This window comes from Diceros bicornis, chromosome 8, assembly GCF_020826845.1.
Source record: "Diceros bicornis minor isolate mBicDic1 chromosome 8, mDicBic1.mat.cur, whole genome shotgun sequence".
In the NCBI taxonomy this organism is placed as follows: domain Eukaryota; kingdom Metazoa; phylum Chordata; class Mammalia; order Perissodactyla; family Rhinocerotidae; genus Diceros; species Diceros bicornis.
Window position 1 is genome coordinate 77,959,182 of NC_080747.1, and position 18,251 is coordinate 77,977,432.

The 18,251-nt window shown below is 36.9% G+C and overlaps 1 protein-coding gene across 4 annotated transcripts in view; it reads left to right on the top strand.

Annotated features, from left to right (window-relative positions):
- Positions 1-10,727, top strand: part of PDLIM5 (PDZ and LIM domain 5) — a 213,282-nt gene extending 202,555 nt beyond the window's left edge. For all 4 annotated transcript variants that reach the window (XM_058547520.1, XM_058547521.1, XM_058547524.1 and 1 more), the window contains 4 exons: positions 186-366; positions 2,734-2,854; positions 5,953-6,068; positions 7,469-10,727. In XM_058547520.1, the coding sequence (XP_058403503.1) occupies positions 186-366; positions 2,734-2,854; positions 5,953-6,068; positions 7,469-7,558 (508 nt within the window). In that variant the 3' untranslated portion in view covers positions 7,559-10,727. The remainder of the gene's footprint in view (positions 1-185; positions 367-2,733; positions 2,855-5,952; positions 6,069-7,468) is intronic.
- Positions 10,728-18,251: the final 7,524 nt, after the last annotated feature.

Genomic DNA, 18,251 nt, shown 5'->3' on the forward strand with positions numbered 1-18,251 from the left:
CTCTTATCCCCTTTCTCTTCACACAAGTGCACAGAGTGTTCCTGTGTAAATTTACAGTGTTCAGTCATTGAGAAGGAGAATTGAGCAAGTACGTAATTGTTTGGACATTGCATTAAAGAAGTCCTCTCCAGGCTAACTTTAGAAACTTTTATTCCTGAACCAACTTGATCTCTTTTCTTCTGCAGGGGACCATACCTGGTGGCACTGGGGAAATCTTGGCACCCAGAAGAATTTAACTGTGCACACTGCAAAAATACGATGGCCTACATTGGATTTGTGGAGGAGAAGGGAGCCCTGTATTGTGAGCTGTGCTATGAGAAATTCTTTGCTCCTGAATGTAGTCGATGCCAAAGGAAGATCCTTGGAGTAAGTATTGGAAAACTTTTTATTCTGAGTGAGTTTTAAAGCAGAATAATTTTTTGTTATGAAACTCTTCCATCATTTTTACTTTTTATTTTCTTCTTGCTTGATTCCCTCTTTGCTTTCATCACAGTTTATTATTGTAAAGCAAAACTAAATAGACCTCTGTAGAAGTATATCGGACTCCTGGGGTTAAGTTGTCTTTGGTTTTGTCTTACTGAGGGCTGGTTTGTCTAGTGAAAGTCTAGCCACTGTGGGGAAGAAATAATTTACTGCGGGTGTGCTACCTCAACAGGACCCTGTTTGCTCAGGAATGAAGAGGTCGCACAGGACCACACACATCAAGAGTTCTCAGAACTGACACCTTCACTGTTTTAAATTAAATGCCATAGCTTTTATAAGAGCAGCATTTCCCCATTTGTCAGGGTTCAAGCACAGGGCACAGATCTCATGAAATACGTAAAACATGAGGCTTATAAATGATATTTTTCTTGAATGCATATAATGTTTAAAAATATAACCTCAGTTTCATGAGAGTATTTATGTGATAGAAAAATAATCAAACCACACCTTTTTTTTTTTTTTTGCACAAAAGGGAGTAATTTAGGAGTCAGATACATAATAAATAATGATGAATGAATGAATTTCCTGCTCTGGAATAGCCAGTTTGCAATTACAGAGTAAGGGTCAGGCATTTCCTATGAGTAATCAGGAGTTGGAATCTTATTTTAGAAGCAGCCAAAGTGCCTGGTCTCATACAAAACTCATACAGCTCATACAAAAGTTGAAATTGGCATTGCTGAATTCTGATATTCTCAATATGAAAATATAATAGTGAAACTCTATTCATATCACTTGAGAGAAAAGTTAGTATGAATTATTGAGCAGTCTTACTCAGTATCTTTAAATGGGTCCAAAACTTTGAGGACGCTTAAATTATAAATACACCACATGAAATAGTTCTATATTATTAATTTGTACAATATGTTGGGAATAAAAGAGTAGAATGATTCAGGCTGTACCTTCCCAAATGACAAATAATTCATAAGTAGAATATATATTAATAATACTGTTTTAGTATATAAAAGTATTCTATGGATTCTAGAATAATTAGTAAAATGAAATCAAGTAGGGATGGAAATCTTACACTTTCTGCTTTAGAGATGGGCCGGAACTTCACTGAAGGGATAGATTTTCTGCATTGTGTTTTAGTTGTTTGATGACCTATTAAATAAGAAATGGTAATCTGTCTGTAGGATAGAAAGGGAAGTCTCTGCTGGCAGCCTTGAGAAATGATTTGGCTCACTGTACATTTGTTGTACATGTTCATGGTGATCTTTTCGGATCTAAACAACTGTCATGTCTTCCTCTTGTCCTTCAGTAGTGAACTATGGCATTTTCTATGGCTAATAATTTATTCTGTATCATTTTATTTTACTTTGATATTTTTATTATAAAAGAAAATATTTCACTCTACCACAATTAGAAAATATGAAAAATGTAAAGAATAAAATTAAAATGACCTATACATTTACCAAACCCAGATAATTCCTGTTAACCTTAGGATGTATTTTCTTCCAGTTTTCTCTTTATAAGTAATTCATTTAGAAAATTGTAACCATACTTTATGTATAGCATCCTCTTTTTTGTGATAAATATTATGGAAATATTTTATTAACTGTTCTTCAAAAATGATTTTTAGTGGCTCCATCCATATCTCTCAATCCAAGAAATGATTCCTTGCAAAACCAACTTCCCCAAACTTCTTTTACTAATTAAAATCTAGCCCAAGTCCTTGGTGCTTGGTATATTTAACCATAGGGCCATTGTTGACTAGAATCCATGCTTTATGGTTCAAATTTTAGACATTCATTTGAGTGTGTGCTTAGTACAGTCACAGCTGATTTCCCAAATCCTAAACATGTGTTAAACTGATTGGATTACGCTGATTATGTTATTGCTTCCATAATGCACCAAAGTATAGGTTTGTTTTAGTTTTTAAATGTTTTGCCTTTCCTCCGTGACATTTTCAAGATAATACTATGAAACCTTTATAAGTTAATGTTTCCTGACACCCCTTTGAGAGAAAGCAGAATGTATTGTAGCAAGCACTTATGAAATGCTTGCTTTATTTACTGCATGTATAATGTTTAAATAACACAGTAATCATTCTTTAAATAAGTTTATTGATGTGTGTTTGTGAAGAACGCACATATTATATAGTGCATCAGTTTAGATGATTTGTAAGTCTTTCAAAGACAAAGCCTGTGTATCTACTTTGGTCAGTTTAAAAGGTCTGTGTTGGTCCAGCTAGTAGAATAAGCATTTGTATATTGTCATCTTTCTTTACATCCAATTACCTTTCTATAACAGGAAGTCATCAATGCTTTGAAACAAACTTGGCACGTTTCCTGTTTCGTGTGTGTGGCCTGTGGAAAACCCATTCGTAACAATGTTTTTCACTTGGAGGATGGCGAGCCCTACTGTGAGACTGGTAGGATCCAGAAGCTGTTCGTTTCTTACGTTTTGAATAAAGATAAAACATTAACCCTTACATTGCTATAAAGTTCAAAGGAAATATTAGGCAAAGTAGTTTTCCTACTTGTTTTAGGAGCATTTAATGTTACTCTAAATATATAGCAAAAAACTATGTAAAGTTTTTATGTGACTTTGTCAAAACAGATATATTCCCAACATCATTAAGAGAAGTGAGCATGTAAGCATTACTTAGTAGAAAAATATTTTGCTTGATTCCCCAATAATTTACAGATATAAATTCTACCAAATTGTGTAGGTAAAAGCCACCTCTTATGCTCCAGTAGTGAATTTTCAGTGGTTATAAACAAGAGAAATGTTCAACTTTTGAATATGATATTGATTTGCTCTTTAAAGCAACTACCTTGACAATAAATTGGAAATCCTTTGTTCCTTTTGCTGAGTAAGAGGGTAATCCTGGCTGGGATTGCTTCTTGGTAAATATTTTAATAAACTAGGCTCTAAGGACCAATGTACTGCATTTATCTCATTACCTGAACTCTGAACACTTTCTTTTCCTTCCCAAAGGTAGTAAGTGAACTTTCATAACACTTACTTGTTAATATTACCCTTACTTAGCTATTACTACCACACATACATATTTCAAAAAATAAAGTATTTTTCCTTCATCATGCCTCTACTCACTACCACTGCTTTCCCACTATAAGGTTTTGTTGTTGTTCTGCCTTGAAATTCAAAATTGAAAAACACTCAACCCCTCTTTGCCCGCTGAATATTGTCTTATTTTCACCTTTCTTGTAGCTCCTTAGTTAGGACCAGTCTAGATCTGTGCCACACCAGACACCAGGAAGCCCTATGGAAATTCCAGTAAACTACCCATGGACGTTTTAGGACAGGCTGGCTATAAGTTGTATACCCTGATTCAAACAGAATATTTTACATTTTATAATTCAATTTAACTCCTTTAAGAAAGAGCTTATTTGTTTGTTTTAGAAGCTTTGCAAGACGTTTTGACTAACTGGCAGATAGCCCCTATCTAGCCAAAACACATATAAAACTATCTAGCCTTAATATCATATTTAATGTAGTCTAAGAAGTCATATTTTTAAAACCCCAAAATTGCTTACAGAAAGGGAAAACTATTATTGAAGATTTATTTAAATGTCACTTCTAATCAACTGGGTCTATTTTCATTCTTTTTCTTTAACCTCCCAGACTTGTTCTTAACCCAGTCTTCCCCATCTCAGTAAATGGCCCTGCTATCCACTATCCCAAACCTAGTCATCTTGGATTCTGCTCTTTCCCTTGTTCTCCCTATATCCAATATAATTAGTAAATTCTAACAGTTCTACCCTCAATGTGTATTGAATTCATTCATTTCTCTGCTCTTCAACTGTTACGACTAAACCCAGCTCACTCTCACCCTTTGCCTGGACATTGTAATCACCAACGAAATGGTGTATCTGCTTTCCCCCAACCCTCAAATAGCAGCTGTGGTAATATTTGTTTACATGTGAATCAGATTGTGCTTGATACCCTTCATGGCTTCCACTAGAGCAAAACTATACTCCTTACTAGGGCCGGCTTTGCCAACCTTATCTCCTGCCCCTTTCTGTCACTGGATTCTAGCCATACCCAGCCCCTTTGCTGTTTCTGAACATGCTAAGATCCTTTTGGCCTCAGGGCTTTTGTACTTGCTGTTTCTTCTAAACCTCTTCTAGTGTTATACACCTCCCCTAATTATTGTATATCACATCACTGTTTTCTTTCCTTAATGGTACTTACCACAACTGAAATTATTTATTATCATTTAAAATACAGTAAGTGATGCCCTCCTGCTCCCGATGAGAGTATAAGCCCCATGAGGAGAGCAACCATGTCTGTCTGCTTCACCACTATCCCCCTAACTAGTGCCCAGACAGTGCCTGGCACACAGTAGGACTCTGTGGATATGTGTTAAGCAAATGGTGCTAAGGAAGATTGAAGATTGCTAAGAAAGGTGAATCAAGTTGCAAATGATAGCCTCCTTTCTCCTGCAGCCCAGGCTGGATTGAAAAGGTCAAAGGCCAAAGAATAAACCATGAGTAAACACAAGTAGTGAGAGTGGCCGCATAAAAGAAAACAAAAATGTCGCTAAGTTGTAATTTAGTAATAATAAAGAAACATCTTTTCAAAACTGCTTTCTTCAGAAGGAAATCCTATTAGTATGTTATAAAACTGTAATCTGTGTCAAGTAAATGGTGTTCTCTGGTTAAGGATTTTCAGCATGAAGTCATAAAATTGAAAGGAAAATACAGCAAAAACAATAGTGGCTATTATTGTTGTGTTACAGTCCAGTTAGAAACTCAGTCATGGCACTTATTCATGGGAGTTTCCTGTGACCTTTTTTTTCCCTTATCAAGTCAGATACACTATGAAATTTGCTAACGTCAAATATTGCTTCTTGATTTAAGTTCATTAATCTTATTGCTGCTGGTTATTGGAAGTTCTCTTGTATTTTGTCGAAACAGTCATGTCTATTGATAACTTATCAGAGAACAGTGTTGTTGTTCTTCTTCATACATATTTAAGTAGTTGGAGAGAAATGAGAAATATTACATGGAAAAATATAATAAAAGATGTTAAGGGGCCGGCGTGGTGACGTAGTGGTTGAGTTCGCGCACTCCACTTCAGCAGCCCAGGGTTCGCAGGTTCATATCCCGGGCATGGACCTACACACCGCTTATCAAGCCAAGCTGTGGCAGGCGTACCACATAAAATAGAGGAAGATGGGCACAGATGTTAGCTCAAGGCCAATCTTCCTCAGCAAAAAGAAGATGATTGGCAACAGATGTTAGCTCAGAGCTAATCTTCCTCACACACACACAAATAAGATGTTAAGTTGTGTAAATAACGTTTACCAAGAGTAACCTGAAATATGCTGTACATATATCTCAAGCCAAATACTCAATGCCATCTGAAAATTTTCCAGTTACTACTAACTTTATCATCATCTCAGTTAATTCTAATTTTGTTGCTATTTTCTAGAAATTATCATTCTAAAGCTTTGCCATGTTTACATTGTGTCTCCACACCCCTACCCCCGCCTCAATACAGATTATTATGCCCTCTTTGGTACCATATGCCGTGGATGTGAATTTCCCATCGAAGCTGGCGACATGTTCCTGGAGGCTCTGGGCTATACCTGGCATGACACTTGCTTTGTATGCTCAGTAAGTAAACTCTTATTTGCAAGTTAAGGGGGCACACTGTGGCCAGTTCTAGCCTAAGCACTAAATGCAAATAACAGTTCTTGTATCTTTCAGTCCTTCAAACCTAAAAATATTTTTACAGTGACTGTGAAAGTTGTTTATTAGAATTTTTGACACTTTTTGAAATTACTTGGCACAGAATAAGATGCTTACCCCTTTAGAGAAAATCCTATTTTTAATACATTTTTGTTTATAAGGAGAGGCTATATATTTCTTAAAAGGGTAAAAGTCCTTTACTTTTTTTTTAAACTGTTTTATTGGAGTGTTTTTAGTAATTTTTGGAAACATATGTAATTCTTAAAATAGAAATAAACAATTATAAAAATCTGTTATTGAATAAACACTGGAAATAAACTATATATTGGTCCATTTCCTTCCTTAGCAATAGTCCATGAATATTCTTTTCTTTTTGAGACTGTAATAAATGTGTAGTAATATATTTACCTATTTCATTTCATACTTTAATATTTTTGGTTTTATTTTTAATGATGAGGCTAGATTCAGAGATTAACATTAACCTAAGATATATGTTTTTTAATTTAGAAAGTAAATATCCAGTAAAGATACTCTGTTTAGATGTTTGATTTTTTTTTATTAGAATTACTGTATCTAATAGTTTTCAATACTCATTATATGAAGGGAAAAAAGTCATGTTAACTGAAGTTGAATGATTTCCCCAAACATGACCACTGTTTACCTCATCCATCTCCTAGTCTTTATACAGTCCTTAAAAAGCAACAACTTTTAGCAGATTTGCATTTTCTGTTCTCTGCTCCAGCTGCTCTTGAGCAAATTAACAAAGGCAACAGGAAAGACAAGAAGACATAAATGTGGGTAGTTAACTGACTGTATAATCATCTGGCAGCCAGACGTTGACCAGGGCTCTCACTCTGAGACACAGAGGAATGAGTACAAAGAATTCTTAAGTGTCCTCTGCCCGTGCATTTGGGGGCTTGGGAATACTTGGCAAAGCAGATGTGTTGTGTGTTCTTTTGGAATGCTTTGGTCCTCTACAACAGGAGGCAGATTTAAAGCATTGATTAGAATTTGGGAAGAGAAATTATATTTAATGTGACCTCTTTATATGTTAATTTTTTCATTAGGACCAAGTGCTTCACTCCCAATAAAGAAAAATAATGATCAGTGACTTAAATAAATTAGAGTGCATTCCAGGAAAAAGTCCTTCTTCGTTGCTTTTGAAAGATTACATGAAATGTCATGGTAATCGTGAATGTCCAAGTGTCTGACACAGCCAACTGGAGTGCTTTGTCATGTTGTCCATTGGGTGAAAAGTCATTTTCCCCTTCTTAGGCTTATGAGATAAAATAATGATATTCCCTTAAATAATGCTTCTTTTTCAGGTATGTTGTGAAAGTTTGGAAGGTCAGACCTTTTTCTCCAAGAAGGACAAGCCACTTTGCAAGAAACATGCTCATTCTGTGAATTTTTGAAAGTCAACAGTTCAGGAGATGAGAAGAAATTTGAAGAGAAAGAGGAGAATTAAAATTACCAATTAATTTTTAGATTTAATATTTATATGGAGTTTTGAAAAATAATAGTGGCCCTGAAGGGATAAATTCCAGCTTTAAAAGCCAGGTCTATGGGAAATATTTGGCTTCATAAAGTAAAGAGACAGTTGGGCATTTATTATTACTTTTTTCATGTATTTTCTGCCCATAAAATAACTTTTATAAAAATCAATTTCTTGGTTGACTATTAAATTTATCTTAGAATAAATTAGTAAAGAATTAAATTTTAGAATAAAAACCTTGAACCTCTATGCTGAAATAATTATACTTTCTTTCCTTGTTAGGTGGTTATGAGTAAATCTGTAAAAGGCAATAAAAATGCCTTACACTTGATCAATATGTGAAATGTATTTTTTTAAAAAATAGTGTTTATCTTTAAAACAGTAAATAGGAGTTAAAACAGAGAATTTTATCAGTGGCGGGTGTCCGTTTTTTAAAAACTGTATGTACATTTTTTTTTTGTTTTACAGTTGATCATTCCAGTAGGAAAGGCCAATGAGATTTTTGATCAAAATGTGTCATGCCGATAAGAGATGTTATATTTTTCTCTCATTCTCCCCCAAAAAAGCCACCATATAGCTTACAACTCAATTTTTTGCCTTTTATTAAAATATAGTCGTTGTATTCATTATGTATGTTTCATCACCTGTATTAGTCAAACTCCATTTTTTTCCCTTCCCTCATGTTGAGGTAAAGAGCTAATTGAATAACTTTGGACTCTGACCGTTTTCTCTCTCTTTAAAGAGAAATAAGTAGAGAAGAATGTGATTGGGAATTATGGTAAATCAGAGGATTGGATCCAAAATGTTAAAAAATTCCTCCTTTTTGGACAATGAATCAATTAAATCAGTTTCAGGGTGGTAGTGCTGACTGATGAAGGTTTGAGAGCTCTCTTTGCAGAATTTTTTTTTCTTTTATTCTACATTGGAAAAATAAAAGGCTTGGGGATGTGATCAAATCTAGATTTTTTTTTTCCTTTGGGTAGTTCTCTCTCAGTAATAAGTGAACCTCTTCCAAATGTGATCACAAAGTTTGGAAAGCTTTTCTTCACAGAGGTTTGGTAGTATAAGAGGGGAATATGATTAATACTCAGACTGGCCCATTATTTTCTTCATTTAAGGAAAAAAGTTATGTAGATACCACATGAAGACAGAGAAACAATTGTCGCAAAATTGTGGATCCTGCTTGCCCAGTGAGAAAGAGATGATGGCATTTGATAGTTTTCCTTTGTTTCCAGAATGGATGAAAGCCCAGGATCCCGCTAAGTTATAATTTAAATTTGTTTGGGGCAAGGTGTTTTTAAAGTTGAGACAGAGCCCCAAAGTCCTTCCGGCCCCATCACTCACTCACGACTTCACTTCTATTGTGTTCATGTTTGTTGTGGAGGGAGGTTTTCGCTACAATATTTGTTTAACCTCCCTAAGAACTTTCCAAGGCATCTCTCCTGAAAGCTGTTAATTTATGGTCTAGCAGATTTATGTTATATACAGATAATAATTAACTGGGGATAAAAGAATGAGAAGGGTGACACAAAGTGGCAAACTGAATGCTTCACCAGTAGCAACCCCTAACTCCCTCCGCCCTTGCATCTTGGAGGGAGGCAGGAAGGTTTTTCTGAAGTGCTGGAACTGAATTGTGCGTTGTTTCTCATTGCTGCTGAAACCACCTATGGAAGACATGCTGGCTAATGTGCATTGTCGCATATCTTAATGTCAGTCTTTTGCTTTACATAATAATAAAATAAGTTGGTGGTTTTGTTTTGGTGTGGTAGAGATTTTTTGTTATTTAGTTTTGCCTTTATAGATTATATGCTAAGATAGGCTTTGATAAGTTAATGGCATTTGGGTATTTCCTTCAAAGAATTTTATTTGGCCTGGATTTCTTATAAAGTTATCTTACATTAAGGATATCATTTTTATTAGACTTTTCTTTCTACATACTATTCATGGAGCATAATGTTGCATCTCTCTAAATTTTATCCCTAAAAGAGTAACGTTGCTTCCTAATTTATCATTTTGTCTTTGCGCTTTGTCCTTCTCTTCTGTGGAAAAGCCTTATATCTGTCCCGAAAACAGTTAATCCTGTGAAATAAATATTGATTATAATCCAGAAGAATCTTTGTATTTTCCAGTGGGGAATGCCATATTTAATACACCAGCATTAATCTTTTAATAACTGGCAGAGCACTTTATTCTTCTGGTGCGCTCCCCGAATATTTATTTTTCTGATTATAAATATTCCATGTCAGTAGCATTTTTTTAATTATTACCTCTTTGCTGTAGAGCATTTACTTTTAGTCTCTAGATGTATATTTTGGAATGCTGTGCTTAGTATAATACAGATTAAAATCACAGTACCTGACTCTAAAACATTCCCTACTTCGATTTCTCAGTTTCCAAATGTTAGTGATAGGTTCAGATTTATAACGTTTCTCTAGACTTCCAAGGACTGAATGTTGCCCACTGAAGTAGCAGCCTTAGAATGACCCCCTCTGCTTATGCTTGTAGTAGCATACGTATTTCCTACTGATTCAGGTTACATTTAGAGTCGAAAACTAAAACCTGATCATTTGGTCACAGTATTGTGATAAATAAAAATAAGAGTTTAAATCTTGAAAATATTAGCACAGCATTATGTTTAAAAATCGTCTACAACAAAAATGTATTCTTCGTACCATTTTCAAGGGATACTATATGAGAACCACTTTTATAGAAAATAATTCCTTCCTCTCCCCTGCTCAAGTGTAAATCTCATGTTATAGTAATTTTTGTGATGTTTGGAGTTTAGTCATCCCTATTGAAAGGAAAGACTTTTCAGACATAAGGGAAGCGAAGATGTACTGAATCATTTTACACAAATCTAATGTGGCTTCATCTCCCAAATGTTTAAGGTTTGGATTCTCAATGTATCATTTGCCTTATCTATTAATCTCTGTCTTCTGTTTCTTTAAGTTTTTAAGTTTGTATATGTCTGTGCTCTATTGCTTTTGGATACATTTTCTAATTAAAAACCACATGAGAAATATAATCAGTATAGTAATATCTTGATGTGCACATCCTCAATAAATAAATGGCTGCAGTGATGTTGACAAGCTCTCCTGGTTTTTCTTTTTGGGTAGCAAGTGGTTTCCATTAAGTCATCGTGGGGAAAAAACCATGTTCACAGGATAGGATGAGATGAATAATTCTCAGAAGACTCCCTCTTTTATGACATTTTCCTATCAAAATGTCTCAGGAAAAAACATTTGAAAATAACTGCCACATTTGTTCTACAGTCCATTTTTATGCTCTGCATGTAGCATGTACACAATAAATCTTTATGAATTAATAGATAAATAAGCTCTATTGTCTTTTAAAAAATATGTATTGCTGAAATTATTTATTGGAATAACTTGTAATATCAAGCACTATATTCTATTGTATATCACATCAAACAACGTAAATCGCTATCTACATTTCTCATTGACTGGGGTACGCTACTTCATGCTTAACTCATCCTGATCTCATTAGCTAACTTTTCTATAACTAAGTAGGCCTACCTATTCCCCGTTTGTTGATTGACTTGAATAAGATTTTTTCCCAACTGTATAAAGTTGAGAGGAAATGTTTCTGTTGCAGACTATATATTGGAAATAAAACACAAATTCAAGTCTATTTGCTCACAGTATATTAAACTCCAGAAGCCAAACTTATAAGAGCATCAAGTCTGCATCTGACATTTTAATAGCTGCTGTTTGGTTTCTATCAATCACGTCATTGCACATTAAAATGCACCGACAAAATAAGAGATCTGTCATTTCTTCGTTAAGAAACAGTAATCCAGTACAAGATTTATAGGCTTAAGACTCAACAGTGTGTGTTCACAATAAATCCCCATTCAGTGCTCAGACCAGAACAAGCCTCCCTGTCGGTCAGTGCTTTCTGCTCAAAATGTTCCTAATAGAAGATTATCAAAGGTTTTCTTACAGAACTACATATAAAATCCTTTTTGCCAGCAAAAGCTTAATTTAGGTTGGCGGTTTCCCATTTTGCATACTCGCAGACAAGATCTTGGTTATATCAGAAACACATAGGTACTGATGTCTTATTAGCAGGCCTGGTGTTAATTAGGGAGAATTACCAGAAATAGTTTGCTTCGTGGGAATTTATTACAGAATCACACTTGACTGATGGCGGAATAGGAGTTGCTGAGAGAGAGCAGCTCTCACTCATAACCACTAATTAATAGGGTGCCAAAATTCCGCAGAGAAGGTTCACCCCAAGTGTGGGAGCCTCGCAGGGAAAATGGTCCCTTTGCAGTATTTAAAATTTAAGAGAGGAAAGGGACCAGGACACAGGGCTGCCCAAGAGAAATCTCAGACAGACTGATACAGTTCTGTGTTGTACTCATGAATGAGAGCATTTAACTCAGGTAGCATAAAGCCCAAAAGTTTGTGAAAGAATCCCTTTCCCTCCAAAAGTCAAAAGCAGCCTGTATATTTATCATACTAAGGAGATATGCATAGTATTTTTAATGTGGCAAATGTCTGATTCACTCAACTGTTCGTTTTATAAAGAGAATTTAGAACAACTAATTTGTCTATGGTATTACATTACTAACCTTTTCCTCTTTAGTCCGTGATTTAGAAGCTGTCTGAGTAGGTGGCAAGATGACATCAGTGATTAGTAAGAAAGGTGTGGTCTCCACACCTTGAACACAGAGTTGGGGGAAAGCACGGTGTATTTAGTGTTTGGTGATTGGCACTAATGGCAGAGCATTGAGGGAGCCCTATTAAACCAAAGTTTGCCAACAAGGGAATTGTTTTCCTGTGTCTGTAACTGCGTGTAATCCCATACAATGAAAGTTGGAGCCGTTGCTTAGTGTAGAAGAATAAAACATTTCCATGTCAGAAAACTGCTGATCACCGACCTCAGGGAGAAAAATAAAACAGTTTAGAGTTCACAGAGAGTATAATTTTTCAATTTCTCTTCAGGCGACTATAGTTCCCAAGGAAAAGGACCCTGTGCCAGCTCCATCGACTGCTCGACACGGTCTCTCATGCATCCGTGTTTCAAAGGACAAAGTTTCTGTTTAATAATTGGGTTCTAAATTAGTTTTTCATCTTCATATTCTAAATTGTGACATTTGCTCTCTAGTTCAAATATACTTAGGTTTGTTTTTTCTTTTTGCTCTTTTTCTTTTGCTTGTAAAGCACACACAGCTGGTGCTATTCTAAGCACTTATTCAAAAATACCGTTGTTTGTTTCAAGTATTTTAGTAGACTATAATATCTTCAGAGGTGTCTTTTGATTTTTTTTTTTCCCTAGTGTATTGCTGATAGGCCAAACTGCTCCCTTGGTAAACAGGAAAGTAATTTGAACTCCAGTGACTTATACCAATATTAATTTTTTTTTTTTTTTTGTGAGGAGGATTGGCCTTGAGCTAACATCTGCCAATCCTCCTCTTTTTGCTGAGGAAGACTAGCCCTGGGCTAACATCCGTGCCCATCTTCCTCCACTTTATATGGGACGCCGCCACAGCACGGCTTGCCAAGCGGTGCATTGGTGCACGCCCAGGATCCGAATAGGCGAACCCCGGGCCGCCGCAGCGGAGCGCTCACACTTAACTGCTTGCACCACCGGGCCGGCCCCATACCAATATTAATTTTGCATAAATAGAAATCTTTGGTTAGGTGACCCTATATTGATGTCATCTGACCCTGGAAGCTTTCTCTGTCCCTGTTTGCTTGAGAATCTTGACAATCGAAAGCCTCCTTAGTTGAATGAAGTGGAGAGCAAAAGAATCCACGGAGCTTTTCAATTATGAACTTTGAAATATAAGTTAAATTAATTCTGGCTTCATCAACTGAAACTTACCATTCATTCTGCTCTGTTAAATTTTTATGCTACTGCTTAATAATTTTTCTGGTACCATTATAAATGTTTTAAATAAAAATGAACTTAATAAGCAAATTAAGAGGCACTGAAATGAACCCAGTACTTCTGCCCCAAGGAAAGATACAAATCAACAAAGTGAATCAATTATAGTTTTCTTATGCCTGAATAGTTAGGAAGTTCTAGATGATCTTTAACAATATCAACATAGTATAGATGTTGAGAGTATAAATTAATTAGAGCTTAAGGGGGAAAACGTGTTTGATTACTCCTGGTGGATCAGACTGGGTCCCATCAGGAGATAAAAATCACACAGTAACTTAACAGGAGAAGTTTAATGTAAAGAATTATTAAGCTGTAAGGGGAGAGTAACTATGAAAATATGAAGAGAACTCTAAAGGGTAACCTAGGGCTGAGGGAGAGGACCCAAGGAAGGACAACCTTAGAAGGAGGCCCCCTCCCCATGGCTGAGGGTCAGACCTTGTTGGCAAAAGTGTAGTTGCAGCTCCCAATGACAGAGAAGTTCTCTGGGTCGCTGATGCCAGAGCTGGCCCTCAGTTGCTGGGAACAAGGAAAGCTCCCTCTGGAATACAGGTAAGCTGAGGTTGGTGGTGGGTGTACAAGAAAGTTGGGGTCCTGCTGTGGGCACAAGGCCCAGAATACACAGTATCCACTGAGAGAGAGGGCTGCGGCACCAGGTGGTCACCCGGCCCAGGCCAGATAATGAAGCCGTGAGGGACTGTGCACTCTGGATGCACAGCTGGGGCAGAGCTCCAGCAGATGTCTCCATACACAGGCACCATGGGTGGACCATGCAGCTGCAGTGAGAAGAAGCCAGGTGCAGCACGTGGCACCCGGAAGAGAAGCCCCTTATTTCTGTGGTCTTCCTTCACCTGCCTCGGCTGACAGTCGACAAAGATTAACACTGTGCTCACCATCAAGGAGAAATGCTGCGAGTCCAGGCCACTCGCACAGAGCGGGTCCTGAGGGGGAAATTTGGAACAGAAAATCAATAAATTGATACTTGGCACATCTGAGTACAAAATAAAAACTTTAGATCCTCACTAAATTGAAATCTCCATTATCCAGGGCATCAATGCATATCTTGGTGAATTGGAAAGTCAAACAGGAAATTCTAACTTCGTTCTTTACTGTCAGAATCCTCTGATAATTAGTATACCTTCCATATGAAGAGTAAACACTATGCAGCATTCATTGTGTTTTTCAAGGTCTACCCTCTAAACATCCAGTATAATTGAACAGTTCTGAATATTTCAGAGATTTAGTTGGATATATGCTAAGATATAACCAAAGGGTTTTTATATAAGTTCATTTTATTGTACTGTAATGCTTTTCCTACAGTTACAATGAGTAAAACATTCTTAACTGAAGGTTTGTGTTAGTTAATTGGAATTTCAGTTAATAGAAGTTTTTCTGTATAAATCTAAACCCCTATCATATAGAAAAGTGGATTTTTTTCATACTCAGTAATATAAGCAAGGAGATTAACCATTTCCCCTTCACAATAAACTAAACCATGGAGGAGCAAGCCCAGTGGATCTATAATAATAACATATGTTGTTGTATAGTCATTGTAATTTGTGTGGTATATATCTCATCTGTTATATACCAGGGTACACTAATACCCTGTAAGGTTCTAATAGTCGGAGAAAGTCTGAGAGTCAAGTATTTTAAATCCACATATTAGAGAAAAGAAAATGAAAACTCAGAGAAATGATTCTCTAAAAGCATACAGTTATTAACTGGCAAATCTGAGACTTAGACTTTCTAATGGCTAGGGAGAAAATTTACTATTTCATCTACATTCTCTTAGAGTCCCTTTTATTAATAAGGGACAATTCCCATATATTCAGTTAGTAAAAGACAGTTTTAGGAATTACTTAATTTTGGTACAATATGTAAAACTTAAAAGCTGTATCTATGTGACTTGTACAGTTGCCTGCTATACAGATGTCAATATTTGGGAGGTTTGCAACTGGACCCTGTGTTCTTCAATGGTATTTGTGATGTGGTAGCCCTCTCTGCTATGCACCATTTGCTGTTCTTTGTGTTTTTGCTACGTTTCAAAGAAGCACAGGAATAATGAAAGTTGGCTTGAAGTGTAGATAATGCCAAATGTGATAGCAAACAAATGAGAAGGCTGTAGGAAATCCAATTAAAATTACTTCCTCACACAGAGGTCAATAATATCTACTTATAAGATGGTGGAAAACAGGTCAAGATTGTTGACACCCAGCTCATTGTTACTGTGCAGTGTGATGAAGTTAGTTCCAGGCTGTGAGTCTGAAGAGTGGAAGATGGAAAAGGTGAGACCTCAGTGAAAAACTGCAGCTACGGCCAATTATGCTGACAAGGTTGCCTAAGATTCTTTTTTTACTCGATTGTAATAAAATCTCTCTGCTATTTGGCAATGGCAGGCACCACTGCTAAGTCCACTGAAGCAGAGCTGGAAAATCCAGCTGCCCTCACATCTGTTTTGCATGACCTTTCAATCATCAGCAAATACTTCTGCCACTAGGAATGGAAGTCTGGGTAGGCTATGGCTATGTGACTTTCCAAGCTATCACTATGGAAAACATATTGAAACAAAATTCACGCATGCCATGTACTGTGCCCAGAAATTATAGACTTGTCTGGGTAGTGTTAAGGTTTTGACCCATCAAGAGTGCTCACACCTGCTTCTTACATTCAAGTTGTTAATCCTTTGTTCAGAAAATGAGACATATTATGAAATATGTGAATGGACTGCTATGGCTTAAGTCTTAAGTGTTTAGGCTCTTAAACTGGTTCAAACTAAAATAATGTTGATGAAATAATGTCTTTCAGACTTCTAACGATTACATTTATTATACGTCAGAAAGCTGTATGATTTGACTAACTCTCAGATTCTTTGAGAGACATGACTTGGTTACAACCGTGCTTGCTTGAGTTCCAGGTGGTAATGAAATGTTCTGAAAATAAAAAAGAGGGAGAAAAAAATCACTAAAGAATCTCTTGAAAGGATTGTAATAAAGTTCACTCTCACACTAATAAATTTCATTCTCACACTGATATGATGGGGAGCCAATGGAAAATGTTCAAGAACAGAGTTAGTTTATCTCAAGACCAACTTAGCTGTTGTCAGAGTATTACCAGTTACATAGTAATTGTATTGAAATATACGAGTCAAGGGCTTAAGGAGAGAAGACTTTGTTTAGGAGGAACACAGGCACTGGCATTTGATAGACCTATCTGAGTGTGAATCTTGATCACACCTGGGTTGAACTTATGTTTAGGGTTGCCACAGGGAGGCTAATAATCGGGATCACCTCCAAATCAATGGCGTTGCTTTTTTCGTTTTTATTCAACATTTATGTAGAGGGAGGGCTGAGCACACTGTTGGGAAAAAGGAGGAGGTGGAGGATGCCTGGAAGCGATCATCCTCCAGTTAGCTCTGCTCACACTTGTCCACCCCACTCAGCAGAGCAGCCCTTGGCCAGGAGTTAGCTGGTGTTGCTCCAGAATCTCCCTTAGGAGTCTCAATTCCTGACTCAAGCTGTTTATCCAAGTATCCCATCCAACCCTGTGGACTTCTCTCCCCAAGAATCGCCCAATAAACTACAATTTTCTCCATCTCATAATGTTTCCAGCGGTGTTTTAGAAAGCTTCTTGTGGGTTTGCACCCTAGGCAATTGACCAGTAAACCAATGTCTTTAACTTGTGTTCCCTTCTGACCTTGGAAAAGCTACAGAACTTGGTTGAGCCTATGTTTTTTTTCACTAGTGTGCGCCCTCACTGTCTTGAAGGATAATGCTCCAATGTCTTGGAGAGTTGTTGCGACACAGAAATGAGATAGTGTATGTGAACATACCAGAGTTACAAACAACCTATCCAGGCTCTGTTCTAGGAGACAGTAAGAGACATTAGTCAAAAAGCAAATTCAAGTTGTTAATCCTTTGTTCAGACAATGAGACATATAATGTAATATGTGAATGGACTGCTATAGCTTAAATCTTAAGTGTTCCCAGATAAATTTGGAAATTGCCATCAACTATCTCAGAGATTCACAATGCACGCTTAAGCTGAGTAGTCTTGCTATGAAAAATAAAAATGTGTTAACTATGTTTTCCCAAAATATATTTGGGCAATATTGGCTTATCCTGTCTTTTTTTTCATACGCTAAGTACCCTGAGTCATGCCTGTCTTCACATTTTAAACCAGTGGTTCTCAAACTTTGGAGGGTGTGTCTAGAATCTTCTAGAGGGCTTGTTAAAACTAGATTGTTGAACCCCACACCTGAGTTTCTGATTTAGCAGGTCTGGAGCAGGGTGAAAATCTCCATTTCTACGAAGTTTCCAGGTGAAGCTGATCCTGCTGGTCTGCAGACCGCTCTATGGGAAGCACCTGTTCTAGATCTAGACCACAGCTTCTCATTTTAATATACAGATGACCTGCGGGTCTTGTTAAAAGGCATTCCTGTCCCCCCCCCCCCGCCCCCGCAGACTCTGATTAGGTAGGACTGGGATGGAGTCAATAAGTTTGCATTGCTGACAAGCTGCTGCTGGCCCACAGGCCACCCTTGGAGGATGGGTTCTCTTGCTTAGATGTCCTGAAACGACGTGGTGAGGAGCCTTAGGAGACCACAGAGAGAAGCCAGCGTTTTCTCTCTTCCTCTTGTGTCTGAAATCAGAGACTCCTGCTTCGATTTCTGAAAATTAGATAAATAGAAAAATATGACCCAC